Source organism: Lepidochelys kempii, chromosome 2 (genome assembly GCF_965140285.1).
Source record: "Lepidochelys kempii isolate rLepKem1 chromosome 2, rLepKem1.hap1, whole genome shotgun sequence".
Taxonomy (NCBI): Eukaryota; Metazoa; Chordata; order Testudines; family Cheloniidae; genus Lepidochelys; species Lepidochelys kempii.
The window spans coordinates 266,942,185-266,969,358 of NC_136381.1; the positions used below are offsets into that span (position 1 = coordinate 266,942,185).

At 58.0% G+C, this 27,174-nt stretch overlaps 2 protein-coding genes across 2 annotated transcripts in view; one reads left to right on the plus strand and one right to left on the minus strand.

Annotated features, from left to right (window-relative positions):
- The window catches only part of MYO1G (myosin IG), a 62,921-nt gene extending 57,982 nt beyond the window's left edge, over positions 1-4,939 (plus strand). The window contains exon 23 of the mRNA XM_073334895.2: positions 2,891-4,939. Coding sequence (XP_073190996.1) covers positions 2,891-3,047 — 157 coding nt within the window. The 3' untranslated portion in view covers positions 3,048-4,939. The remainder of the gene's footprint in view (positions 1-2,890) is intronic.
- Positions 783-26,739, minus strand: LOC140907898 (cyclin-dependent kinase 5 activator 1). Its single transcript, XM_073334896.2, has 2 exons — positions 24,368-26,739; positions 783-1,367 (listed from the first exon to the last, which is right to left on the minus strand). Exon 1 carries the CDS (start codon positions 26,052-26,054, stop codon positions 25,119-25,121), a length of 936 nt encoding a protein of 311 aa, XP_073190997.2. The 5' UTR covers positions 26,055-26,739; the 3' UTR covers positions 783-1,367; positions 24,368-25,118.
- Positions 26,740-27,174: the final 435 nt, after the last annotated feature.

Sequence of the window (27,174 nt, forward strand, 5' to 3'; positions counted from 1 at the left end):
AGCCAGTCAGGACCCTGGGGAAGTCTCCTCTCTGTGAGCAGCCTGTCTCCAGGGCAAACAGCTCACACAACTTCCACCTTCCTGGGTCTGACCTAGGAGCATTCAGCATCCTCTGCCCCTCTGTGCGCTTCCCACAGCAAGTCCGCCCAGGCGGGGTCCTGGGGAACCCAGAGGATCCTGCTTCCCAACTTCGCAGTCAGACGTGACTCTCAGCCAGCCAGTAACACAGAAGGTTTATTAGACAACAGGAACATGGTCTAAACCAGAGCTTGTAGGTACAGAGAACAGGACCCCTCAGCCGGGTCCATTTGGGGAGCCATGAGCCAGACAGCCACATCTGCCCTTCACTCCTCGTCCCCAGCCAGCCCAAACTGACTCACCCTCCAGCCCCTCCTCCTCTGGGCTTTGTCCCTTTCCCAGATCAGGAGGTCATCTGATTCCTTTGTTCTCCAATCCTTTAGCTCTCACCTTTGCAGAGGAGGGGCTCAGGCCATCAGTTGCCAGGAGGCAGGGTGTCGGCCATTTTCTCCCTAGACAGCCTCACACTTCCCTGTAAGGCTCTGCAACAATCACACAGCTTATCCCACCACCTAGAGACTTAAGAAATGCAGAGGGGAAACTGAGGCACCCATACAGTATTCAGAGAAAACATTAAGAACAGTCCCACTTTGTCACACAGATAAAGTTATAATCTGTTTCCCGTGGGGATTTTGGAATCATAAGATCTTTGTACATTATAACCAGGCTTGGGAGGGTTAGATTTTTATTGGTATGTGTCCATTTCACCGTAAAACACACAAGCCAACGTCCAAAATCTTTCCATTGGTAATAGTAGGCAAAGTAAGAAAAATCTGCTGGAGAACTGAGCAGGGTTTGATTTAAGGGTTTTTACTTGGTATATTTTGGCGTGTGATGTTGACAGGTTGTGTTTGAATGGTTATAGAACTTGAATGTTTTGAATCTCAGCACCTACAGTCATTAACCAATTATTGTCTAGACCCCCCCTTTGCCTGATCCTCCCTCACAATTTCCCACAGCTGTGAACATTTAAATCAATACAACAAAATGCTTAAAATCAAACACTGATATTATCCATCAAAATGATAAAAAACAACAATCAAATTCTGCCGAGCCTCATTCTAACCCTATCAGCCGGCTCATTGGCAGGATTTCAGCCAGGCTTGGAATAATATTGTCTGTTGAAGGTCTCTGCTCTCCCGAGGGGGTTTCCGTTGGGGGAAAGGTCTGTCCCCTTCCTGTCCCGTGTGTGGTCTCAGACGCAGCATTACCTCTCGGCTCTCCTGCACCTCTGTCTCCCATCGTTTATCCTTTGCTGGATTGTAGCCACGCAGCCACCTCCTTGCTTACTGCAGATTAAAAAGCACAGAGCCTCCTCCTGAGCTGGTATAAATCCACCACTGAAATTGATGGAGCCACACCCGTTTATACCAGCTGTGGACCAGGACCCCAAATTTCTGAGCTGGATTTTGAGCCCTGGGAAGTTTCAGGGAGCTCAGGGGCAGGATTTTGGTTAGAAGGGGCCATTTTCAATAGAACCTGAACTACCCCCATGTGTGCATCTGGCCCTTACACGCCGTTGGCGCAGATTCCAACTGTGTAGCAATGGGAGATAGTTCAAAGCACTGACGTGTGTCCTTGGAGTGACCTGCTGCGGATGGAGGAGGAGGCGTGTGTTCTGGGACCCCATCTAATGCCCTAGGCACAGCCCCAGGGACTGATGTTTGACAGGCGAGAACTCTGCAGACACCAGTTCCTCCCCACCGCGCTTTAAGAGCAGGAGCAAGTGCTGGTACAACAAGGTCCCAACAGAGAGACCTGGGTTAATTTCCCAGCTCTGGGCCCATCAGCCTAGATCCTCCAGTGAAATCAGTGGAAGTTCGGAGCCAGGCCTGTGCTTCTCCGGGTCAGGTGGGAGCTGGTGGCACAAGATTAGGCATCAAGAGTCTTTGATTCTGTGTTCAGCTGGGCCCCGGACTTGCTGTGTGGCCTTGGGCAAGGCCTGAGGGACCTTCCCCAGTTCTCCCTGCTATTGTGAGAGAGGTCCGAGCATTGGACTGGGAGCCAGCAGAGCCCAAGTTCTAATCCTATCACTAGCAGTGGGTCTGGGGCCTTGGGCCCGTCACTGAACCCCTCCATGCCTCAGTTTCCCCAGCTGTACCTTCCCTTGCAAGCACATGCAAGGTGCGTAAAGGCAGGAAGCGCCTAATGGCCTGTCTCCACAGCGCAGCAAAGCTGACCCTGTCCATGTGACCGAGGAACCTTTCCGAGGGGCTACGCAGGGCAGTCAGCACGCCCATCGGAGCACTTCAGAGCCCGCTGAGGTGCTTTGCCAGCACCGTGCGGACAAGCCCTGAGAGTGACTCAGGATTCACTAGAGGTGCCCACCGGCGGGAACACGGTTAACCATGGCAGGCTAGAAATGGGAGCAGGACAATTAACACCCACCGTGTGAAGCTCACACATCCCGGTTGTGTCAGTCTGGCAGGTGCCACAAGCGGCAGGCTGGGCTGTCAAACAGGCTGCCGACTTCATTCCCTGCTAAAAGAACAGCGGCAGAGGCCTGAGCCAGCCCTGCCCTGGCAAACGGAAGCACGGCAGCCATGGCCTTGCCGAAGGGGGATTTTAGGCCCGGCTCCTCCAAGGTATTTAGGCTCCTAGCTCCCACTGGAATCAGCGGAGCTGGGCCGTGGCCACGGCTGTCGCTGCGCTCGTGCACAGGTTTCACACACTGGCATGGGTGTCCTCCACACACACGCGCCCCCGTGCTCCTGGGCACGAGAACCGCCCCTGCCGACCTGTGATGCTCGCTCGGCAAACCCTTGCTGCCGGGCGCTGAGCCCTGCTGACCCGCTCTCTCTCTTCCCCCCAGGACCAAGCGCGAGCTGCAGGTGCGCGTGTCGGACTGCATCCAGCTGAGCCTGCGCGGGAGGAAGAGGCTGGTTGCCGTGCAGACGCGCCATGAACTGGCCTTCCCCGACTTCGGCAAGAGCCGGGACGGCTTTGTGCTTTACTGTCCCAGGAGATGAGTCAAGGCCCCCCGGCGGGTCCTGGCTGGACGACGGGGGGGAGGGTCTGCTTGGCTCCGAACCCAGACCCGCCTTTCCCCACCGGGAGGAGCTGGGACGCAGGGCCCTGCTCAGCATCGGGCCTCCCTTCCTTTGGTTTTTCGCTAGGATTTTGTAACCTTTTATTAAGTGAGTTCATCGCTGTGGATGGAGCCAGCCGGAGCCTGGAGCCCGCCAGCCCCAGAAGGCAGCAGCATCCCTGGGCCCCCCCACCCTGCCTGCTGCCTATGGGCCCCGCTCCAGACACACCACCAGGCTGACGGCCTGCAGGGCCCATGTAGCTCAAAACCCACAGCCCAGATATGCATGAACCTCAGTGAGGCTCGTACCAGACACGCAGCTTGGAATGGGGGACACAGAGGCTCCGGGAGCAGCTTTGCAAGGAGCACCCCAGAGACATGCCCGAGTCCCTGTCCAGGCTGCAGCGGAAGGGCGCACGGGCAGCCCCAAGGTGGGGAGAGACAGTCACCCAGGCCGGCCCCCCCAGGAAAGCCCCTCTCTGCATCACCCAGGCAGCCCTAGTCTCCCAGTTCAAGCCTGTAGCACTGCTGAGGTGGAACTGATCCGTAGCCGCTGCCACCATGTAGGCCAATCAGCACCTACAGCCGTGATGTTTGCAGGGGGTGCTGTCTGGGGGTGATAGGGCCGAGCCCCCCACAACTGCTAGAGGCTCTGCCCTTGCATAGCATGAAGCCAGCGTCCCAGGGCTCCTCTCCTCGGTGTTCCTCTGGGCTGCTGGCTCAGGGAATGATGCCCTCACCCTCTCTCCTCCATGGGTTCCCCTGACTCTGTGGCCCCTGGGTTCCCCACTCACCAACTGCTCCTTTAGCAGCTCTTCTGTCCCCTCTGTTGGCAGCTGCCCCGGCTCTCTCCTCTTCCCCCTCTTTGCTGACTCCCCACCCCCAATCTTTTGCCACCTGCCTGCTCCCGCCCCTCCGAGGTTTCCCCAGCCAGCCCCTGTGCTGAGCTCGTGGTCTTCCCACCCAACCCTCCTCTCGCGGCTGCCCCAACCGGCCCTTCTCAGAACTCCTTGCCCCCTGGCCTGCTCTCCTCCGGCTCTTCCTAAGTCCTGTCCTTCCTCTCCGAATCCCTCCAATCCATCCTCCCACCTCCCTCGCAACCACTGCTCCCCGGTCACCTCCTATCTCCACTGCCACAGGCTGCTCCTCTCCCCACATCCTCCCCACATCACCCCCACCCTGTCCATCCAACATGCAGGAGCCAAGATCTCCCCCTCCCCCACTCCCATTCATTCTGCTTCTTTTTACCCTCTCCTTTCACTGCTCCCATGATCAGCCCCTTCTCCCACCCCTGGCTTCACACCTTCAGCCACTCTCAGAGCAGCCCTCAGTCCTGCATTCACCAAGCACCTCCTCCTTCCACTCCCTCCATGTACAGGGGATAGGAAGGAATGTCCCTTCCCTGAGCAGAGGGAGGACTCTTATATCCCAGTCCCCTTCCCAGCGTGCATTGCTGCCAGGCCTACAATTCCTATCTGTTCGGGGAACTACACCTCCCAGAATTCTCTTGTTCTGGGCTGAGTCCTTAAAGGGCCACCAACACATCTCAACCTCCACTTTTCCCATGAGGCTCCTCTGCTGATCTCCTGACCGTGCGCCCCCTGCCCCCAACACACCCCTTCTCGTGTTTGAAGATTTGCCCCAAGGGTTGTCTTTGGGTAGGATTGTAAACTCTTCTGAGCACTGACCTTTCTTACAGCCCCAGGCATGCTTCGGCTGCTCTAGAAATGATAAGGCCAGTACTGATAACGGACCCCACAGGCTTCAGGAGCTCTTCGCAGCAAGGAAATGCCAACAACGCTGTACAGTTTGTGAATAAAAGAGCTGTGTTTTCCTGGGTGCGGTTGGTGTGAGCTTTCCTGAATCAGGGCCATGCTCCAGAGGGTCCTAGTGGAAGCCAGGCAGGGCTGGTTATTGATTGATTCCCACAGAAATAGGCACCCATCCACAGGCACCCATCTGGTCCAGGTCAGACCCGGTGGCCCATGCCCTAGGATCGTAGGAAGGATGTGGCAGAGCCAGAAAGACCCCTGGGGCTGTTGCAATGAGCAATGTCTAGTAACAGAGCAGCCTCTGGGGCTGGGGGCTGGGTGGTCCGTCATGTGAACTGATACCACACTTCCACCTCCTTCCGCAGAGCCCTGGGCTTCTCCCACCCATGCACCCTGCCGCAGCATCTGCCTGGAGACTCCCCATGCGGCTGCCCTCAAGCCTGATCACCAGTCAGATATCAACACCCACCCACATGCCAGCTTGGTGCTGCAGGCTCTGAGAAGGAAGGGAGCAAGCCGGCCAGATAGGCTAGTGCAGGTTCCGTCACAGCACGTGACCTGCTACCATCGACACGAGCCCAGGGCCCGGACTCTGCTCTCAGTCACATGCGGGAAAATCCAGCATCTCTGCAGACTGTACTGTATCAGAATCCAGCCCGATGGCCCTGATTTGAAATGCCTGAATGGTCTGGGCTCCTGCAAGTGCTGCGGTAACGGAGAATCCTCTGAGTGCAAGGTCACCTGCGGGTCTCAGCGACCTGTGTGGAGCTCCGATGCTCTGAGGTCCCTGTAAGCTGCGTGGCCACGCAGCAGCCTATAAAGCACCGTGCAGGCGCTCAGAGAATCCGCATCGCCGGGGGAGGGGGGCCCCTCCCCCAGCCCCAACTCAGCCCCGGACCTGCCACAGCTGGGGGAGGGGTGGCCCGGACCTGCCGCAGCCAAGGGCTCCCCTCCCCCGGCCTCAACTCAACCCCGGAGCTGCCACGGCACGGAGAGGTGACTCTCCCCCACAGCCAAGGTCCTGCTGCAGGGAGAAAGTTTGGGGTGTGGAGAGGGTTCAGGGTACGGGGTCCCGGCGATGCTCACCGCGGCTCCCGGAAGCAGTCGCCAGGTCTCTGCGGCCCCTAGGCACGTGGGCGATTAGGGAGGCTCCCCACACTGCCCTTGCACCCGCAGGCACCGCCCTCGCAGCTCCCATTGGTCGCAGTTCCCAGCCATTGGGTGCTGCTTACCTGGCACTCGAGGCAGGGGCAGCGCACGGAGCCTCCCGGGTCACCCACACATCTAGGGGCCACAGAGACCTGGCGACTGCTTCCGGGAGCCGAGCAGAGCCAAGGCAGGCAGGGAGCCTGCCTTAGCCCCGGACCCCCGCTGCGCTGCTGACCGGACTTTTAATGGCCTGGTTGGTGGTGCCAACCGGAGCCATCAGGGTCCCTTTTTGACTGGGCATTCCAGTCTCTTTACTGACCTCCTTGAGTCTGTCATGCTAAGGCAGGTTTTCTAACCCTTTAATCATTCTCACAGCTCTTCTCTGAACCTCTCCCATATATCAACATCCTTCTTGAATTGCGGGCATCAGAACTGGACCCAGGATTGCAGCAGCGGTCGCAGCAGTGCCAAATACAGCAGTAAAATTCCCTCTCCGCTCCTCCTGGCCCTCGAGACCACAAGAGTGAGACCTTTTGCTGCTGCTGTTGGACCGGCCGCCCCACTTCAAGGCTGATCCCAAGGGCCGCTGCGAGTTGGGGCGTGGCCCAGGCTGTGCTGCAGAGCCCGATATCTCCAGAATGCTCCGGGAGAGGGACCCCTCATTCCTGCATTACTGAGTCCCAGGGAGGATAGTTCTAACCACAGAGCTCGCCCGTCAGTTTCAGGTGGGCGGTGTCTGAGTTGGCTTGATTATTATTATTTCTTGCTCTGGTTCCAGGCCGGCCTGTAGGGTCCTGGGCTGAGATGGGAGCCAGCTGAGCAGCAGCACCCAGGGGAGCCCTGCAGCCTTCTCCCCTTGCACTGTGACCCTATCAGCTCTCAGCCCACCTGGGGTAGAGCTGGGTCAGTGTTTGGATGGGAGGCCTCCAAGAAATGCTTTGTTGCCTTGAGATGTGGTGTGGGCGGTGCCCTTTCCCCAGTCAGTAGTGAGCCAACAGCCCAGCACAACACTAGAGGGTGCTGTGGTGCTGGGGGGCCTGTATCAGGGAGATGTTGACCGATCGTGGTTATTATTTGTATTATCATAGCACCTCAGAGTCCCTGCCACGGACCAGGCCCCCAGCTACTTACTAAAAAGCCTGCAGTGCTTTTGAAGTGTTGGATTCTCTGGGCCAATTCTGACTTGGGGGATCCCCTCTGCCTCCTGGCAATCCCCCTGCAGAGCTCCTTGGATATGGGATTTGTCTTCACTTCCCATCACGAACTGCTGCGCCATGTTGCCGTGCACCGTCGGACAGCTGTTGTGTTCTGCCCCAGAGGTGGCTGTATTTCAGTGGTGGGTGATAATCCCTGCTCATTCCTTCCTTCACGGGGAAGCTGTGGAGTTATCCTGTGCTGCTGACGTACTCGGAGAGCCCCTCAGATGCGGCACCGGAGCGGGCAAAGTGAGATCAATAACAATGAAGAGCAGGTGAAGGGGCTCCTGTCACCATGCAGTACAAGCCCCAGCCCCTTTCTGCCCGGGGCCACTTCTTTGTCTCCCTGGGGCCCGGCTGGTGGAGCACAGGGCCACAAGGAGTCATTCTAGGGGAGCTTGCTGTGTCTTCTCGCCTAGAATTGGGAACCCGGCAAAGAGTTAAGCAGAAAGAGTTTGAGATCTAGGCACCAGCTGGTACAAGTAACATCTCCCGATCAAACCCAGGCAAGAGGCTTTTAATAGCTCGCTGTTCCCAGCCACCCCCCAGCCTGCAGCGAGTCTGCCATTGCCATTTTGCTGCCCCAAAGCACAGGCCCCTGCCACCTGAGCAAAAGGTGCCATGCGAGGTATTCACACGGGAAGGAGCTCGGTCCTGAGGCACCAGCCAGAGCATCCTGGCTTTTTGCCCAGCTCTCCACTGGGCCAAGGGGAGCAACTCAGCAGGCTCCGGTCGTGCGACTGCCCAACTGCCAGCCCCTAGTCCGGGTGCCTCACAGACCAGCCACCTGCCGCCTCTGCCCCGGGAGGACATGGCCAGCTGCAGCTGAGCTCAGAGGCCTCCTGTCAGACCAGCTCAGATTGCTGGTCCACAAAGGCCACTATCCCCCAGTTGCCACAGCCCATCTCACTGCTGGGCCATACAGCTTGGGATCCGCTTTGGGTCTGTCTACACAGCAGTGAAACGCCCCCGGCTGGCCTGGCTCGGCTGATGGGCTTGCAGGGCTGTAAAACTGCTGTGTAGACATTTAGGCTGGGCCTGGAGCCTGGGCTCTGGGACCCAGTGAGGCAGAAGGATCCCAGAGCCCAGGCTCCAGCATCTATATGGCAGTTTTGAGCCCCACAGCCTGGGCCCCGCGAGTCTGAGGCAGCCTCAGGCATGCAGCAGGGCTTGCAGTCTGGTGGAGATGGACCCTCTGTCAGTCTCACACCAGTAAGACCATTAGTTCAGCTGCCCTGAGCCAGTTACACCGGAGCAGACTGCAGGGCCACCCATGGACAGCCCCTGGTGTCTCACACGAGCTAAGGTTGCTGCTCCTTCCAGATGGGTGTCCCCGATCCTCTCACACCAGAGCAAACACTGGCCCAGCGACGCCGGTATCCTCCCCTCGTGTCGTGCTGGCTCAGAGCTGAGGTCTAGCCAGGCCCCCGGTCGCTCTGACCCCGTGTCGCTGCCAATACCCAGGACTTGATGCGCCACAGGAAAGGGAGGCACCGATGACATTCAGAGCCATCAAAGACACCCCCCCCAGTCCCGAGCCAGTCCCCGACTCCCTGGTGGCTGTGGGCGCGTTGCATGGGGAAGGTGTTTGCTCTAAAGCGCTGGCAATTAGTTCTCCCGGTGCCCCTGGGTCTCACGTTTGCTGAGAGTGTGAAGCCTTCAGCCCCTCCCTGACTCACCTGCTCCAGCCTGGCTCTCAGAGTCCCTCCTTCTCAGAGCGTCTCCAGGACCTTTCCAAGGCTTTCTGCCGTGGGCGCTCATCACTGGGCCCAGCGCTCCGGGGACCTGTCACTGACATCCATGGGCTGCAATGGGCCGTGCCGTTGGCTCCAGCTCTGGTTATTGGCCTTTCTTTATTTCTTCCATGCCTCCCTCTCCCGGCGCCTGTTGCTGCTCCATGCTGGGCAGGCACCTTCCCGCAGAGGCAGCCCCAGGCCCTGTGCCCCAGAGTCTCCGGGGAGTTCAGAGCCTTGGACTGGCCCAGGGGTGCAAAGGGCAGCTGGGGACTTGGGCCGAGATTCTGATTCCAGCTCCCTGGGATCCGAGCAGCTAAAGATGGAGAAACCGAGTGGATCCCAGCGACTGCGTCTCTGAAGGGCCGGTGCAGGGCTGCTCCCTACAGTACGTGTACCAGTGTCTTGTCTCGTCAACGGCTGGACAGTTTCAGTGCCCCAGGCTACAACCCGGCTATGTCTGCGCTGCAGGAAGGAGATGTGTGTGCGTGACAGCCGGCGTTGCCAATGGCCAGGGCCAGCTGAGATCAGCACAGACCCTACCGTCGGGAAGCCCAGTGGTCTGATGGTGACCTGTCATTGCTCCACAGCCTGGAGCACAACACCTGCCGAAGCAAGAGCAGCCCCCTGGGAATGCCGGGGGTCGCGGTGGTTTAAGCCAATGATGGGATGAAGGGAAAGCCGGGGCTCGCGCGGCTGAGTTGTGATAATGCGTTCTCAGAAAGGCGGAACTCGGAGAAGATCTACCACAGCGACAGTCAGATGATGGACTCCAGTCTCTCTTCACCTTCGCCCGTCCCCCTTGGTGTGGGGCAGAGCAGAGCAATTGGCCTCAGGACTCCTGGGTTCCATTCCCAGCTCCTTGTATTTATGTCCTTGGGCAACTCGCTGGTTCCCTCCCTTAGCAAAGGAGGGAATAATAATAGCTCCGTCCCCAGGTCGATGACTATTGGCGATGTGCTTTGAGATCCTTCTGTGGTGGGGTCTGTGTCCCTGCAAAGTGCTGCGGTTCCCCTCTGCTGGAGCATTCCCTGGCCAGGGATTTGGAGCAGCCGCGCGGGTGCAGAGCCGGGTCTTGAAGAATCCATCCCAGGGGCTGAATTTTTCACCCCAGCTACGAGGGCTCCCAAGGTGAGATTCTGGACCCCAATGCTGCAGTCGGGGCTGGACTCCCTGGCACATTCTGCCGCTACAGAATAAGGGAAACGCCGAGCCTTGCTAAGGAGTCGGGGCCATATTTATAGGGTAATTCCCGGCCCAGCTGTGGACACAGAAATCCCCCTCGGCAGGGCCCCATCTCCCTCGGTCAGCCAGCTTCGAGGAAAACCCTTCTCCAGCCACCGAGCACTGGCCGCTGCGTGAGGTCCAGCTCCAGCTCCCCGGCCAGATGCGCCTGATGGGGTTGAAAGGCGGTGGCGAGCCCGACTGGAGACGCCTGGCCGCTGCTGACGAGTGTCGACGTGGCCGCAGCGGAAACGGATTGCTCTGTTTTAGCACCAGTAGCCTCCCGCTCCCCAAAGCGGTGCAAATCCTGCTCCTACCAATGGGCTAAGAAACATCCCCTCCAGGCAGGCAGCTCAAAGCCGAGCCCACCGGGTCCAAACAGGGCTGCCAGGACGGGTCGAAGCCTGCATGAAAGGCGCTTGTCCTAGCCCGCTTCCAGCGGCCACTCCAGAGCCCCAGTTTGGCAGCATAGAATCATAGACTCACAGAAGATTAGGGGGAAGGGACCTCAGGAGGTCGTCTAGTCCAACCCCCTGCTCAAAGCAGGACCAGCACCCACTAAATCATCCCAGCCAGGGCTTTGTCAAGCCGGGCCTTAAAAACCTCTAAGGAAGGAGATTCCACCACCTCCCTAGGCAACCCATTCCAGTGCTTCCCCACCCTCCTAGTGCCCACAAGACTGGAAGCCCAGTTTGAAAGTGGAGGTTCCCAAGCATCGCGCACTCGCCCAAGGCTAGCGATCAGACAGGAGGCTCCCACATGTGGGTGCCGGGCATTAAGCGCTATGGGTCTAGCTCCCCCGCCGTCAGAGCTGTGACCACAGCACGGCTGGACGTACCCGCTGGAGCACGGTGAACGAGAGCCCATGCAGATAGCCCGGCTCCATGCTGCCGCGGCTTCACTGCGATCTTTAGCTGTGCCAGGTGGGCAAAGCAAGCGCCGGTCTGCAAACCCATGTGGCAATCACACCTCGGGTAGCTGTGTAGCCCCCCACCCCCCCTACCCCCCAGCGTGACAGCTCTTATACGGATGCAGAGCTGGCCGCAGTTTAGAGGCCTTAGTCGGAAGCCACGAGAGATTTCATAGACGTATAGTTTAAAAGATCAGCCATTGGCTTTGCCTGAACCCCACTGTACCAAATATCTGGGGGCTGCCAGGGACTGTGCTGTGAAGGGCAGACAGGAGAGGCAGGTGCAGAACTTCAACCTCGAAGGCACAGAATCCTCTTTAAAAGATACCGCGGTATGTAAAACCCAGAACAACTCACCGCAGCTGTGTCCGCGTCACGGAACCAGGCGTGGCCTTGATCCATTTCACTGTACAGTCGTGCGCTGGTCTGTTTCACTGCGCCTTGCTGTCTGGTGCCCCCGCGTGTGGTCTGGCTGACGCAGAAATTGCATCTGGCCACTTTACCTCAAAGCTCTTGGGCCCAAAATAGTGATTTTTTTCTTCCTTGAAGCAAGGTGTTGGTTTCCTTACAAAGAGCTATGGATTTGTGAGTGTTACTGGGTGTGGGGAGGGGAGAAGATTGAAACCCTGCCCTGTAGTGCGGGAGACCCACATATAGACTGGGTGTCCCGGACTAGGGGATGGGCGGTCAGGCCCAGTGGTCAGAGCTGTGGCCAGGAACAGCGCTGAAGCTCAGAGCCAGAGTCGGGAAGCAGGAGTCAGAGCCATGGGGCAAAGCCAGAGTCAGGAACCAAGCAGGGGGTGAGGCTGAGAACGTCGCAGCAGTGGGCCTAAGCGTGGGGCAGCCGCTGGCCTAGTGCCGCGTCCGGGCTCCAGAGCAGGGTTGGGGCCGCCTCTCAGCTGTCACCGAGGGTGTTCGGCTGCAGGCCCTGATGCCGGGCAAGGCAGTGACGTCAGACTCGGGAAGGTCGTGCTCAAGTCACGCCGGAATGCCCTGGGGAGCCAGAACGGGGTTCCGCCACTTCTGTGGGTCCCGGGCTGGGCGTCTCCTTTCCCTCCCCAGCTGCACCGCATCCGCCAAGCAGGCAGGGGCTGGGCCCAGGCAGGGGGCGCTTGGTGGTGGGTCAGCACAGTGGGAGCTGGGGACATTGCAGCTGGGAGCGGGCGGGGGGTCGGCGCACTGGGAGCCGGGGACACTGCAGCTGGGAGCGGGCGGGGGGTCGGCGCACTGGGAGCCGGGGACACTGCAGCTGGGAGCGGGCGGGGGGTTGGCGCACTGGGAGCCGGGGACACTGCAGCTGGGAGTGGGCGGGGGGTTGGCGCACTGGGAGCCGGGGACACTGCAGTTAGAGCCAGACAGTGTCGGGAGTGGGCAGCAGTTCTGCCCAGTCAGCAGAGCCCCCCATGGACAGCAGGAATTGGGCACAGTTAAGGGGGAGGTGGGGACGAGATGGGCTCTGCAGCGAGTCACCCCCTGCTCCCCTGGGCCTTCCCCAGCACCCCTTCTGCCCCACCTTCCTCCCAGGTCCCCCTGCTCCCCTCTAATCTCTTCCGGGGCCTCCCTCTGCCCTGGGCTCCAGCCTGTCTCTTCCGAGGTCCCCCGCGCTGCGGCAGAGAGGCGGACGCCGGGGTTACCGTGGAGCTGTGGGCTGGGGGATGCATTGAGGCCCAATCCTCAAAGGCATTTAGGCACCTGACTCCCTTGGCAGCTCTGGACATCCCAGAGTGTGTCCTGCCCGCCGAGCTCCGCAGAGCGCCCGCCAGCGGGAGTTCTGCTCCGAGAGGGCTGGCAGGCCCTGGGCCGGGAGCCAAGCTCTTTGCAGTTGCTTGCGCAGCACCTTGTTGCTGCATCCGGCAGCACTCACCAGCTGTGTGGTCCCTGCTGACAAGGGCAGGGCTGTTACCCAGCAGGCCTAAGACCCGGATCCTAGCCCCAGGGAAAACACAGTGCAGACCAGAGAACTTGCTGTGGTCACCCCCAGGCAGGGGCAGGGCTTTCTCCTCACCCAGCTACCCCACAGTGAATACACGGCCAGGGAGAGCTGTCGGGCCCGCTGCTGCCCTTGCCCTTCTGTTCCTCATCCACCTCCCTCGGTTTCGCTCCCTCTTTCCTGTCTCTCAGTGTGGCTTCTGCTCTCCCCTCTGCGTTCCCTCCCTGCTGCAGCTCCCGACTCCCATCTCTGCGTGGTCTGGGCCCAATCAGCCATTGACCAGTTAGCCTGGGCCCTGGATTGACCCTGCAGCGAGGTTACTGGAGTGCTGAGGAGCTCACATGCCCGAGTCCCTGTTCAGAGCTGGCTGTGGATTCAGGCAGACATCCCTGCCTCCGGGTACACTGACCCCTGGGTTTCTTTACAGCCAGACGCTGGAAACGTCCTTTTTTAAAATGAACGCTTAGCCTGTGGGCAAGCTGCTGTGCCTCTCAGGCCACATTGAGATATTAAATGAGTCAGCTCTGCCCGTGGGCCACATGTCTGAAACCCCTGAGCTAGGGCATAAGCCAACTGCACACTGATGGCCGATAGGAAGGAAATTTCCCCTATGGGCAGTTGTTCCCTCACTGGCCATGGCAGAGCTCCTTGCGTCTTCTTCTGGACTAGACGGATGGCTGGTCTGATCTGCTGTGGCAACCATAAGAACATAAGACTGGCCCTACTGGGTCAGACCAAGGGTCCATCTAGCCCAGTGTCCTGTCTGCCGACAGTGGCCAGTGCCAGGTGCCCCAGAGAGAATGAACAGAACAGGTAATTGTCAAGTGATCCATCCCCTGTCGCTCATTCCCAACTTCTGGCAAACAGAGGCTAGGGACACCATCCCTGCCCATCATGGCTAGTAGCCATTGATGGACCTATCCTCCATTAACTTATCTAGTTCTTTTTTGAACCCTGTTATGGTCTTGGCCTTCACAACATCCTCTGGCAAGGAGTTCCACAGGTTGACTGTGCATTGTGTGAAGAAATACTTCCTTTTATTTGTTTTAAACCAGACAATGAAACTGACCAGAAACTGAAATTGACCAACTTTGATTCACTAAGCTAAAGCCCAACTAGAGAACAAATGCCTTAAATGGTGAAATGTTCTAATGGATTTGATTTTAACTGCTGCCCTCTTAATAACCCGGGGTGATGCTAGCAACAGGGAGAAGGAGTTATTGGCACCGGTTTTTATCTTGACAATGCCCCAGTGAGGAGAACGACCTTCCTCGGCTTATTCTTCCAGAGAATAAACCGGTGCCTGGCTGTGATGATCGCTATTTTTACAGGGATGATTTCCTAGAATTCTCCCTTTAAAACCCTCACAGTGGCGTCACTCAGCAGTGACAGGTGGCAGTGGGAGGCGAACCTGACAAACACGTCAACAGATGATGGGAAGACGAGCGGGATCAGTTAACAGCCCCGAGTCAAACGAGGACAGTCTCAGAGACAAGCTGCAGCAGGAGAGATGGGTTCAAACCTCGGAAAAGCTTCATAGGATAAAATCTGCCTGGAGGCCAGGGAGCTCCCTGGAGATCAGTGGCGTGACCCCTACTAGCCTCAGGTCTATATGCTTTGAGGAAGGACGTGCAATGTGGCTTAGTGGCTAAGGCAGCACCCTGGCAGTCAGGAGTCCTCAATTCTGGTCTTAGCTCTGCCACCGACATGCTGTGCGTCCTTGGGCTTGTCATTTCATTCTCCTGTGCCTTGGATTCCCTGTGTAGACAGCCAGCTCTCCAAGGCAGGCCCTGTCTCTTCCTTCCGGGTGTGGCCCCATTGGCGCTGGGAAGTTGTTTCCAGTTCGAGGAGACAGACCTGTGCTGGGGAAGGGGCTGGGCACCCCAGGGACGTGCCTCGCATCTGGGATGGGAGGGTAGACGGGGCGACTAGTCCCTCCCCCAGCTGCAGCTACGCTTCTGTGCTTTGAGCGCGAGCTTGATCAGCGCTATCATGGGGACGTCTGCTCATGCGGACATGGCACCTCGGCCCCGCGTGGAGATGGGCCCCATGTGGCAAGCGCAGTGGGGCCCTGCTCTCAGTAGGTGATCACAGAGTGCTAGAGTACAAGGCCAGAAGGGCTCAGCAGATCATTCAGTCTGCCCCCCTGTACATCACAGACCCCCAGCACCCCCACACTAAACCCCGATAATCCTGGGTGGCGATCGGCACCCCTCGCTGCAGAGGAAGGTGAAACCCTCCCAGGTCACCGCTAGACTGACCTATGGGGAAATTCCTTCCCGACCCCCACATATGGCAGTCGGTTTGACCCTGAGAGTGTGTCAGAAGCTGGGAATGGGCGACAGGGGATGGATCACTTGATGATTCCCTGTTCTGTTCATTCCCTCTGGGGCACCTCGCTTGGCCACTGTCGGAAGACAGGATACTGGGCTAGATGGACCTTTAGCCTGACCCAGTCTGGCTGTTCTTATGTTCTTATGTCAGGAGTACAGCCCTGCAGCTGCGCCTTTACAGGGCTTTACAATGGCTTTACAAGCCAGCAGGCTGGTTCTTAAGCCCAGGAACAGCAGTAGCTTGCTGGCTGCTCAAACTGGCTGGGGACCAGGCCATGAGGCCTAGTGATCAGAGTCCGAGTGCCAGAGTCAAGGGGCGAGACAGAGTGGGACCCAGAAATCAGCCAGGAGTCAGGGCTGGTTCTGAGCCAGGAGCAAGGCTGGGGGCAGGGCAGGGGCTAGACTGGAGCTGTGGAGGAGCAAAGCAGGAGCTGGGCTTGGAGAGAAACGAGCCCAGGGAAGCAGAGACCCTGCGGGGGTGTGTGGAGCAGCCAGCGAGCTGGCACTGGGGCTGGGCGTAAGAACCGGACTGGCTTCCTCAGCAGGTCAGGAAGGGCGGTGCCGTCAGGTCACCTCACTGGTTTGTTCGCCTGTTGCGGGGCCTGAGCACGTGCAGCTGCGGGACCTTCTTCCTGCCAACATGTGAGCAAGGACCAGCCAGCCAAGCCCCCGAGCGAGCGAATGAGAGAGGGACGCCATCGTGCAAATCATGAACTGTAATAAGCTGCCCCTGGCATCACGGAGCTGCTTTTGCAGAAGAGATTTAAGGCTTTACCTAGATTCCCACCTGTCGGGATGGTTCCGGGATAATGACCTGGATTGTGCCACATGGGGAAGGATCTGAACCCAGATAGACTAGAGGGTCCCCCCATCCCAAAGGATCTGGCCCTCTGCGTGCGTCCATACATACCATGGGAGGATGCTGAGGTCACTTCCTTGGGCAGTGTTTAGACACTCCGATATCCTGCGCTCTCGCTGGACGCCATGACCCGATTGCTGTGCAACCCCCAAGTGATCCCAGCACTCAGGGGCAAGCAGACGTCAATGAATCCCAGACCATCCAGGGAGGCCGCTTTGTTCCATCACTCCGCCCCCCCCTGCCCCCCAGCTCCCGTCGGTCGGAGAGTGGTGCTCGAACAAGGAAGGAGAGCTGGGAGCACGTTAGGAACGTCTGGGGATCGCTGGGCTTTAATCATCAAGATAGCAGGAACCCCAGGCTGGCGGCGTCTGCTCCTGAGAAGGGGCAGGCAGGACACCCTTAAGGCATAGGGGTAGGAGGCTGAAGAGCTGGGTGTTCGTCCCGGCCATGCCAGAGGCAAAACACTTAGGCCAAAAGTTTCAAGCCTTGGGGTCCATGCATAGGCACCTAAAGGAGTGGCCTGATTTCAGAAATGCGGCCCCCCCCGACCCCCCCATCTCAGCTCTCATTGACTCCACTGTAGTAGCCATCCTGAAATGGGGGAGCTCAGGCCCCCGCTTGAGACACCAAAAATCTGCCGTTTCCTAACTTTAGCGCCCCCTGCGAAACATTTGAACGCTTTGGTCTGATCTCTTGCTGGCTCCGTTTTCCCATGGGTGGGATTACTCTCAGCACATAGAGGCTTCTGGGCATAACCGTGTGTGTGATGGAAGGTTTCACCCTAGGGCAGCTTGTGCCCCCAAACCCTCGTGAGCTGACCCGTGCCATGTTTGTGCCAGCCTTCCCCTCCTCCCACAGGATGCGAGAGGTCTGGGCTCTGGGCTCTTTCCCAGCTGCTGTAGCCTATAGGGAGTTTGACCCATGCACTGGATGAGATCCGCTGACCCCCTACGTGTCTTTGAAGATCTGGGAAGCAACCCAGAGCCTGGGTGTGCTGGGAGGGGCTAGGGGCTGTAGCTTTGGGTTTGGGGCTGGAGAGTGGCCTGGTGGCATGAGGAATGATGGGGCAATCATTCTGTGCCTATCTGATGTGAGGATGACGTCCCTTGCTCCCAGGGGTCAATTCCTTCAGGATGTTCTCCCAGCTCAAATGGGATCACACCAAACATCGTCCGTCCTCTTGGATGCGGGCAGTACTACCCAGCAGCCTGTGCCTTCCGCAGCCTGCTTCAGGGACACAGCGTCACAGCGCTATTCCTGGCCTTGAAAACCACTCGTTGCATGAGTCAGGGTTTAAAATCTACTTTGCTTTTGAGTCAGGGGAGGAATACTGCGGGGAGAGGAGGACATGGCACCAAAGAAGGGTGCATGTTTCAGTCTCAAAGCTCAACGCACTCAGTTTATTCAATGTTTTCTGAACAAATTCCCACCGAGACTTCTAGCTGTGGTACTTGTGTGGTCCCCATTACCGTGGGATCTGAGCCTCACACTGCTCCTGGGAGGCAGGGCAGTGCTGTTATCCCCATTGTACAGATGGGAAACTGAGCCACAGAGCATCTAAGGGACTTGCCCAAGGTCACACAAGAAGTCTGTGGCAGAGCAGAGACTCAAACCCAGGCCTTCCGTGTTCTAGGCTACCGTCCTAATCACAGGATCACCCATCCTCTTTCTAGGGACATCACTTGCCTCTAAACATGTAAAAGGCAGATGAGATTTTTTAAATATATTTTCAAGGGAAAGATGCTGCAAAAATCAGCCTTCCAATGGGATCCTGTTTGTAACCTTAAATATGGAGGGGCTTCTCTGTCCACACCGCAGTGCTGCTTACACTCGCTTGGAAAAACAAGCACGTTTATGTCCCTTTTGCAGGAAGAGCAAAAAGACAAGGGCAAGATGGAATGGAAAGCAAACCGCTCAGTGTCTTCCTGTGTCAAACCCTTACAGGGCGGGATTTTCAAAGGCCAGAGCTGAGTGCTTTGGAAACTGCATCTCTAAGGGGCCTGTCACTGCAGCGGCTGTTCACGGGTTTGCATTGCACTGCACCAGGGCAGCAAACCTGGGCGAGTGAGTTTCCTGTTGTGTTTCTAGCTAGTTTCACTGTTAGTTTCATTGCTGCCTTTGGATTTGCAACCAGGCTGGGGAATGGCTACATATTGGCCACCTCCCCCCCACTTCATTTTTTTGCAGTGATATTTAGTTTCTACATGTCCTTAAAAAAACTCTTTTCCTATTAAGTCAACCCGCCCCCTTGTAGGCAAATCAACATTCTGGCCTCAACCAGCAGACAATTTCTCGTTCATGGAAATTACTCAGCGATGGGAAACAGACATTCAAGCCCCAGTGCCCACCTACCTCCAATCAACTCACCGGTCACTTTGACTTCAAGTTAGGCACATACTTAAGATTCATAGAGTCCATGGCCAGAAGGGACCACTGTGATCAGCTAGGCCGGTCTCCTGTATAGCACAAGCCATACGGCTTCCCTGACATAATTCCTGTTTCAACCAGAGCAGAGCTTCTAGAAAAACATCCGGGCTTGATTTTAAAATTGCCCGTGATGAGAATCTGCCACGTGCCCCTTGGTAAATTGTCCCAATGGGTCATTCCCCTCATTGTTAAATCCACACCTTATTTCCAGTCTGAATTGGTCTAGCTCCAACTTCCGGCTGTTAGAGCTTGTTAGACATTTGTCTGCTAGCCTGAAGAGCCCATTATCAAATATTAGTTCCCCGTGAAGGTACTTATAGACTGAAGTCAAGTCACCCCGTAATCTTCTCTTTGTTAAGCTAAATAGATTAAGTTCCTGTAATTACGAGGCATGGTCTGCAATGCGTTAATCATTCTTGGAGTTCTTCCCTGAACCACCTCCAATTTATCAGCATCCTTCCTGAACTGTGAGCACCAGAACTGGGCACCGTATTCCAGCAGCAGTCGCTACTAGAATACGGCCCTTGCTAAATCAGTGTGTATAGTAGGTCACATAGTCTATCCTAGTGGTTTTCAACCTGTGGTCCGTGGACCTGGAGGTCTGCAGACTACATCTAAGACTTCCACAGGGATCTTCACTGCCATTTGACATTTTTAGGGGCCTGCCAATGAAGAACGGTTGAAAAGCGCGGGTCTGTCCCATTCAGTGGATTCTAGTCACAGTGATTGTATTTACTTCTATAGACTTGAGTGTATGGGGAGAGATTTCAAGCTCCTGAACTCCCCACTGTATGCGGGTAAATCCCAGTTCTGTAATTCCAATGCCTGGCATGAATGCATCCTGACCCCTGCATGCCACTGGCAGGCCTGGGGGGTGGGGGGGGCAGGTATAACGCGGCATGTGGGGCAGGGAAAGGAAGCCGTTCCATACACTGAATACAGATGCTATGGCAGAAATGCAATAACCTCGGCAGCATGGAGTAGCCAAGCCTACATTGCTATAGGTGTATTTTTATAGTGCCTGTCCCTGTCTCATCGATCCCAAGGCCAGCAGGGACCATGGTGATCATCTGGTCTGACCTCCTGACTAGCACAGGCCAGAGACCTGCCCAGCACAGGCCAGAGACCTGCCCCACAATCATTCCTAGAGCAGAGCATTTAGAAAACATCCCATCTTGATTTTAAAATGGTCAGGGATGCAGAATCCACCCCGCCCCTTGGAAAATTGCTCCAATGATTAATTACTCTGTTAAAAATGTACATTTGTCTGGCTTCAACTTCTAGCCGTTGGATTGGGATCACCCTTCTCTGCTAGATTGAAGAGCATGATTAAATGTTTGTTCCCCATGTAGATACTTATAGACTGTGATCAAGTCACGCCGTAACCTTCTCTGTTAAACAAAATAGATTGAGCTCCTTGGGTCGCTCTCTCTCAGGCAGGTTTTCTAATCCTTTAGTCATTCTCATGGCTCTTCTCTGACCCCTCTTCAGTTTCTCAGCACCATTCTGGAGTTGTGGGCACCAGAACTGAATTCCAGCAGTGGTCACACCAGTGCCAAATACACCCATGCAATAATCTCTCTGCTCCTACTCGAGATTCCCCTGGTTAGGCATCTCAAGATCACATTAGCTGTTTTGGCCACAGCATCACATGGGGAGCTCATGTTCAGTTGATTATTCACCCCCACCCCCAAATCTTTTTCAGAGTCGCTGCTTCCTAGGATGGAGTCCCCGATTGTGAAAGTCCGGCCTGCGTTCTTCGTCCCCAGCTAGCCTGAGGCGCTCACTCTTGTTTCATTCAGTAGAAGACTTTGTATTTCAGATTGTTTTTCCCCAATTTTATTTTGCATAAAGTGCCATGGTCATCAGCAGAAAATACTTGACCCCCACTGCTCCCGGCACCCTGTGACAAGGCTCCATCCCTGGAGCACCTGGGGGGGCGGTCAGCTCGCACCCAGCAATGACACATTTTGAAATCAGACATGTAGGCAAGTCTGAGATAGTACATATTACAAACAGATTTCAAACACCTCCGGGGGGTGAGGGGAAGGGAAGCATTTTTGCTTTAAATATCAACTGTCATCTTCATTCCGCACTGGGAGGGGCGTGAAAGCGAAGGCCCCTACGTCTGTTGGGAGCATCGCCAGATTGCAAGGTGAAACCTCACACGGTTCCCACTGCAGTCTCATGGCTCTTTGGCCTCTGTAGCAACACTGGCCACGCCCTGGTACAGGGACCAAGGGACAAGTTTCTGTCCGGAATCACCCCCAAAGCCCCTCACCTCATGGGTGTCTTTGGGGGTGGAGGAGGGAAGGAGGAGGCTGGACAGCTCCACCCAAATAAATAGTGGTTCCAAAGAAGAAATGCAACAAATACTAAAAATAAACAGAGTCTGCTTCCAGTGAAAATGCATCAATCCTGACCCGAGGAATGCACTTTAATGTCCTCCCCTTATGGAAGAAAATCCAGAGCGGTGTGTTTGGTTGGGGGGGAGTCCCCCCCCTCCCAGTTTTAAATAAGAAACTCACTGCTGAAAAACAGCTCCACAAATGGAAAGAGAAAGATAGTGACAACTTAAATAAATCATCTTTACATGCACAATCGTCACGTACCCGCTCGCGACGCTTTATACAGGGCTATTTACACAACAGCATATCCACCGGGGGACAGGGGAGGGCGGGGAGGATGGCGGTGGATGCTGGTTTAGCAGCAACTGGCGTGGATTTCGCCAACAGTCCCGATTTTAGGGTCATGGGGGGTGGGGCTGGGGGACACGACCTAAGCTTCTATAGTCGTGGAGTTGATCTTTTAATTAAAAAAAAGCAACAAGGCATTTGGGCCCATCCCCATGTTAGTTACTGATACTCTCATATAAAAATATACATATAGCTTATGATACAGTAGGGCTGCGTGTGTCTATAAAGGGACTTTATATCCCTGCCTATAAATCATGTATCTGTGCACACAAGCGCCCCGGAGATGTGCAGGGCCTGGGAATGCCATGGGGACGCTCAGGAAGGTCTGAGCCTGCTCACTGCTATGCAGGGGGTCTTTGACCTGACGATGACTGGTCTGGGATTGTGCCCTTGCTCGTCGACGCACAAAGAAACCCCTGAGCTTGGCGGATATTCTGAATCTGAATTTTGTCCCCGTACAAATTGCAGGGAGTCAGGGCTGGAGCCCCCTGGGGTTTGCCGGAGGAGTCCCCGGCTGCCAGCGCTGGCTCCCACCTTGAACAGGTGACTCGAACAAAGATGGCCTTTTCCCCAGACGTGCATTAGGCATTGGCGTGAATAGCTGTCAACACAACCAAAAGCGTTGAAAACAGGCCCCTTCCCCATGCGCTGGAGCTTGTTTCATCAGGGCTGAAGCTGCCTAGAGACACGCCCCGACTAGCTCAGGTAAAAACCGACCCCTTCTTATGGCCCAACGTCTCAGGCCTCAGGTATCCATCAGAAAGGGAACAGCAAAAGGCACAAGCCCCATTTCTTTGCAGGGCCCCTTTAAGGGTGAGCAAGAAAGAGTCCCTGAATGGCTTCCTGTCTCCAGTAAGGGCCAGATCCTGGGAGCAGAACTCCCGGGAGTCGGGGCTTTTAGGAACTCTGCCTTGGGGACGTTGTTAAAGGCCTCAGAGCTAACCAGGCTGTGACCCAGCTGAGCCCTGGTCGGTCCTAGCACAGGGCACCCAGGAAAGGTTTCCGATGAGCCATAGTAGAAGAACTAGGTGCAGTCTCCCCGCGGGCTTATCGCTGCACCGAGAACTCCCCAGCCAGGCTGGTTATAAAACCTGACCGTGGCTGCAGCTACCATGGTGCTGAGCCCGGTGCCTGGGCATCAATTAACCAATTGGCACCGCCCCAGGCACTGATATACCACGGCAAAGCCACCTGTGCGCACCTGCAGGCCCCCGAGCTCCCGCGAGAGGGCACCATGGCCTCCCCACCCAACGCGAGGCTGAGTGGGATGAGCCACCGGACCTCTGGAGGCGCCTGACAGTTTTCACCAGCAGGGCAGCGCCTCCACGGGAAATCCTGATGCGCGGGGTCTGGTAGCACCCCCGCGGTTTCCCTGCCCACTCTCTGCTCTGAGTGCATTTGTCAGCTACCTCGTTCCGTGTCCTGAGCATGGCCTCCAGCCTGGCACCAGCTCTTGTGCCCTCCCAACCACCCGCTCGTGGAGGAGAGACGTGAACGCTCGTCCCTTGGGAATCTCTCGTGGCTTCAGGCGCCAATAGGAGCCAAGCCACGGGCAGGTAAAGCTGCAACCTCAGGTGCTGGAGATGGAGGAGACCTATCAGACCTCCCAGCCTGCGCCCTGCCACGCAGGATTGTCCCCCGCACTCCAGTCCAGCTCCAAGTGACCCAAGCAACGGCTGCCTGGTCGCTGCAGTATCTGAGTGCCTAGCCTCAGGCCAGGCCTGGAGGTCAGTCCTCTGAAAAGCCTCCCAGTTCTGACAGTAATTCCCTCCGTGGCCTCAGGCAAGTGGCTTGCCTGCTCCCTGCCTCAGTTTCCCAATCTATAAAGTGGGGTGGTAATACTGCCCTACTTCCTGGGCGGGGAGGGGCTGGGAATAGTCATGGGTGCTGGTACAGCATGCGAAGTGCGAATTTTGTAATGGTGACCCACAATCCACCGTGCCTTGCAGGAAGAGTGTCCCCAATGGGAGGAGGGATAGCTCAGTGGTTTGAGCATTGGCCTGCTAAACCCAGGGTTGTGAGCTCAATCCTTGAGGGGGCCATTTAGGGATCCAGGGCAAAAATTGGGGATTGGTCCTGCTTTGAGCAGGGGGTTGGACTAGATGACCCCCTGAGGTCCCTTCCAACCCTGATAGTCTATGATTCTATGAATATCCACACCCCTCCACAGCCCATTCCAATTACACCCCCCTGCTTATGGGGACACTCTCCTCTGGAACGGCCCAGAGCCATCAATCCTCCAGCCATTCTACTCCCCCAGCATCATCCCTGCGGCAGATCCTGCGTACCCCCTCCCTAGATCCTAGCTGCAAACCCTCTTCAGAGCGGGCACGCGGCAAGGGCGCTGCGAGGTAGGGCTGAATTAGCCAGGCTGGGGGCAAAGGAAGGGGCTGGACCCAAGGCTGGTGAAGCACCAGACAGCAAGAGAGTGGGTTAGCACATCCCCCAATCCTGCAGCCAGACTAGCAAAGGGACAGGCAAGCAAAGAGAGACACCAGGTGCCGAACCCACCCCTCATGCTTGGTGGGGTACAGGAGACTTTTCAAATGAGATTTAGTCAACGTAACGCTGGGGAGCAACACTCACAGGGACCCAGCGGGGATCAGGGAGTAAAGGAGTCCAGGGCTCACTCTCACCCTGCCAGATGAAGGGGACAGGGAACTCACAAACAAAACCAGTAATGAGCAGGCTTGCAGCACCTCCACTGGTCAGCCCTGCCCCTCTCCCCGCAGCCCGCCAGCCAGCCCTGCCCCTCCCTCCGTCCCCTCCCAGCCAGCCAGCCAGCCCTGCCCCTCCCACCCTCTCTCAGCTCCTCCATCCTCTCCCTTCCCCTGCTTACACCACACAACACCTAGGGGACCTGGCTACTTTAAAAGACACCGGCCTGTTCGAACCCTTCTAGCCATGGCTCCTCGGTTCCCAAGGCCACGCCCAGGCCAATCAAAGCATGCAGAGGCCAGTCATGCTATTGCTACCCTCCATCTACAGCCTGGGCCCAATTCCTCCACCCACCCCCCCACCCCCCCACGCACCTGGAAAGTCCTTAGGAGGGGACATCAGCTACTTGTCCTCATCCTGGGACAGAGGCCCCAGCCAGCGCCAAGTCCAGGCTGCAGAGGTCAGACAGGTACAAAAAGGAAGGATCTGGCGGGACTGGTACCATCAGACAGTGCAACGCACCGGCTGGCCCAGTGTCTGGCAAGGAGGGGGGGGGAGGTTTTCTAAGCAAGACAGAGCTAGTTCGAAGGGAAGAACACACCTGTACAAATACATCACCGACCGAAGCTAAAGCGCGTGTCCGAGCGTCTGTGTATATTTGAGATCCTCCCCATCGCTTTGGAATGCATCCCAAGCAGACCCGAAAGAAGAAGACATTAACAAGCCACAAACATGGCACTGGGGGGGGGAGAAGCGGGGGGCAGGGAGGGGGAGGAGGGAACCTACAGGCACTTATTGGCCTATGAAAAGGGAATCAAACTATTGGCCTTTGGCTGCTCCTCTTCTGTCTCTGACACAGACACCGGAGCTGAAGGCTGCCTCCCCCACGCCATACACAGACACCCCTTGTTGTTGGCTCATGGGGCGGGGGGACAGCCAAGCCAGATTCCTTGTAAGTGGTTGGACGCGTCTGGCCTGGCCTGGGGGAGAGCTGGCCCAGGCGAGTCAGAGGAAAATCCCTGGCTCGCTGCAAGCTGGTTTTCAAAGGTCACAGCAGGGAGAGGGCTGCGCTGCACACGAGGTTGGCGGGGAGGGGGGCAGCTGGTCCTTGGGGCGCCGAGCCAGTCACCGGTCCAGGACGCGAGCAAAGTCCTCGCGGGCGCTGCCTTCGTTTTTGAGGTCGGCGAAGACCTGGGTGAAGTAGTGGGGGTCGGCGTTGATCCGGAGCATCTTGCCGCTCAGGGCGTCGATGATGCGCAGGCACCGGTCCCAGAAGGCGTCCTTCGCCGCCTCCACCAGGAAGGGCTTGAGCGGGTAGGAGATCTCGTTGCCCATGTAGGAGTAGGACAGATAGAGGCAAGTGAGCAGCGCCGCCTGCAGGCCGTGCTCGCTGGAGACCGAGTCCCCGTCGATCACCTCCCGGCACAGCAGGTAGACGAAGACCACGTTGACCGGGGTGATGAAGGCCTGGTCCTGCCAGCCCTGCAGCAGCAGCGAGCGGTCCACGCTGCGCAGCCACAGGATGGGCTCCGTGGGCGACAGGTGCTTGAGGCGGTAACACCGGCGGCAAAGGAATTCGCCCAGGCACTTGAGCAGCTCGCTGGTGGAGGCCTGGACGACCACGCGCCGCGGGGAGGCCGAGCTGCCCCCGCCCGGGCAGGCGCCCGGCTTGAGGGAGGAGACGGAGGTGGTGGAGATGCGCTGGGTGCTGAGCGGCGCCCCGCCCCCCTCGTAGCTGGCGAGGTTGGCGCAGGACAGCGACTTCTTGACGTTCTCGTGGTTGAGCAGGGCCACGTCCTTGGCGTGGGGCGGGGGGTGGTTGTGATTGTGGGCGGGCCCCTTCCCCCCGCCCCGGGAGCCTTTCCTCTTGGTGGAGGCCACCAGCCGCTTCCAGGTCAAGGCCGGGATGAACATGGAGTGGCGCTTGAGGGGCTTGTCCCCCTTCTGCCCCCCGCCCTTGGCGCTCGGCGGGGCCGGGTAGTGCGCCGGCGAGCCGGAGGAGCCCTCTTCGTACAGGCTGGCCTTCCGGGAGCCCGGCGAGACGGACAGCACGGTGCCCATGCTGGGGGAGGCCGGCGGAGGGATGAGCCAACAGGGCGGGAGCCAGGCAGCGAAAGCAAGGGGGCTGCGAGTGCAAATCCCCGCATGCAGCTAATTAGCAAGCCGGCAGGGCTGCAAGCGACGCGCCGTCCGGCAGGGAGGCCATTCCCCAGCAGCCTGGCCGGGCAGCGGGCTGCCTGCGATGGGGCAGCGGCGGACGCAGCGTTAATTAGCAGCGTTGCATGGCGGTCCTGTCCTGTGCCTGCAATTAACAGCCTGGCACGCGTGCACGTAACTAGCCGTCTTGCGGAGCGCTTCCGTGCAGGCAATTAAGGCTCAGTCTTGCGTGGCCAGCCCGGGCAGGCGAGGCAGCAGCAGGCTCGAGCCCAGCCGGCAGGAGGATGCTGCCAGCCGCGCCGAGCTCCATCTAATCCAATCGCCAGCCAGGCCCGCTGGCGGGGGGCGGGCTCCTACGCAGGTTCGCGTCCCGCCGCCGGGAGCCAGGCAGGGAGCCGGGCGAGCCCCTGGGCCGGGGGGCTCAGGGCTGCTCCCGGATCGCCGGCGGCTGCAGCCCCCGGGCCATGGGCTGGGACGAGGACGGATCCGGGCTGGCACCGGCCGCAGGGAGCCGGCGGCTGCTGCTGGCGATGGCGCTTCCTCGCCTGGCTACCTGGGCGGCAGCCGCGCCCCCCACCCCGGGATCTAGAGGCTCCGGGCGGGCCCCCCCCCCTGCACTCAGAGCCCCCCCGCGGCGGAGATGGCTGGAGCGGGGGGGCGGGCGGCGGCCCCCCCTCCCGCCGCGATCTCGGGTCCCCCCTACGGGGAGATGCTCGGAAGCCGGCCCAGGGAAGATGCGCCAGCGGATCTCCTGCCGTGGGGGGGGGGTCACGGGTCCGCCCGGAGCAGCGGCCCCCGGCCGGGCGCCGCAGCAAAGCCCGATCCCGGGGCGGGGTGAATCCGGCCCGCTCGGCTCTCCCGGGGGTCCAGCAGCAAACCTCTTCCTGCCCCCCCAGGCGCGGCTCTCTGCGGGGCCCGGCCCGGTGCGGCGCTGCCTGGGGAGACCTGCCGCATCTGAGCCGCCGGGATCGCAGGAGCAGGAGGAGGAGGGACCGAGGGATGGTCCTTAGCAGCCACGTCCCCC

Coding starts and splice junctions, on each gene's coding strand:
- LOC140907898 (XM_073334896.2), bottom strand. CDS start 26,054: ATGGGCACCGTGCTGTCCGTCTCGCCGGGCTCCCGGAAGGCCAGCCTG.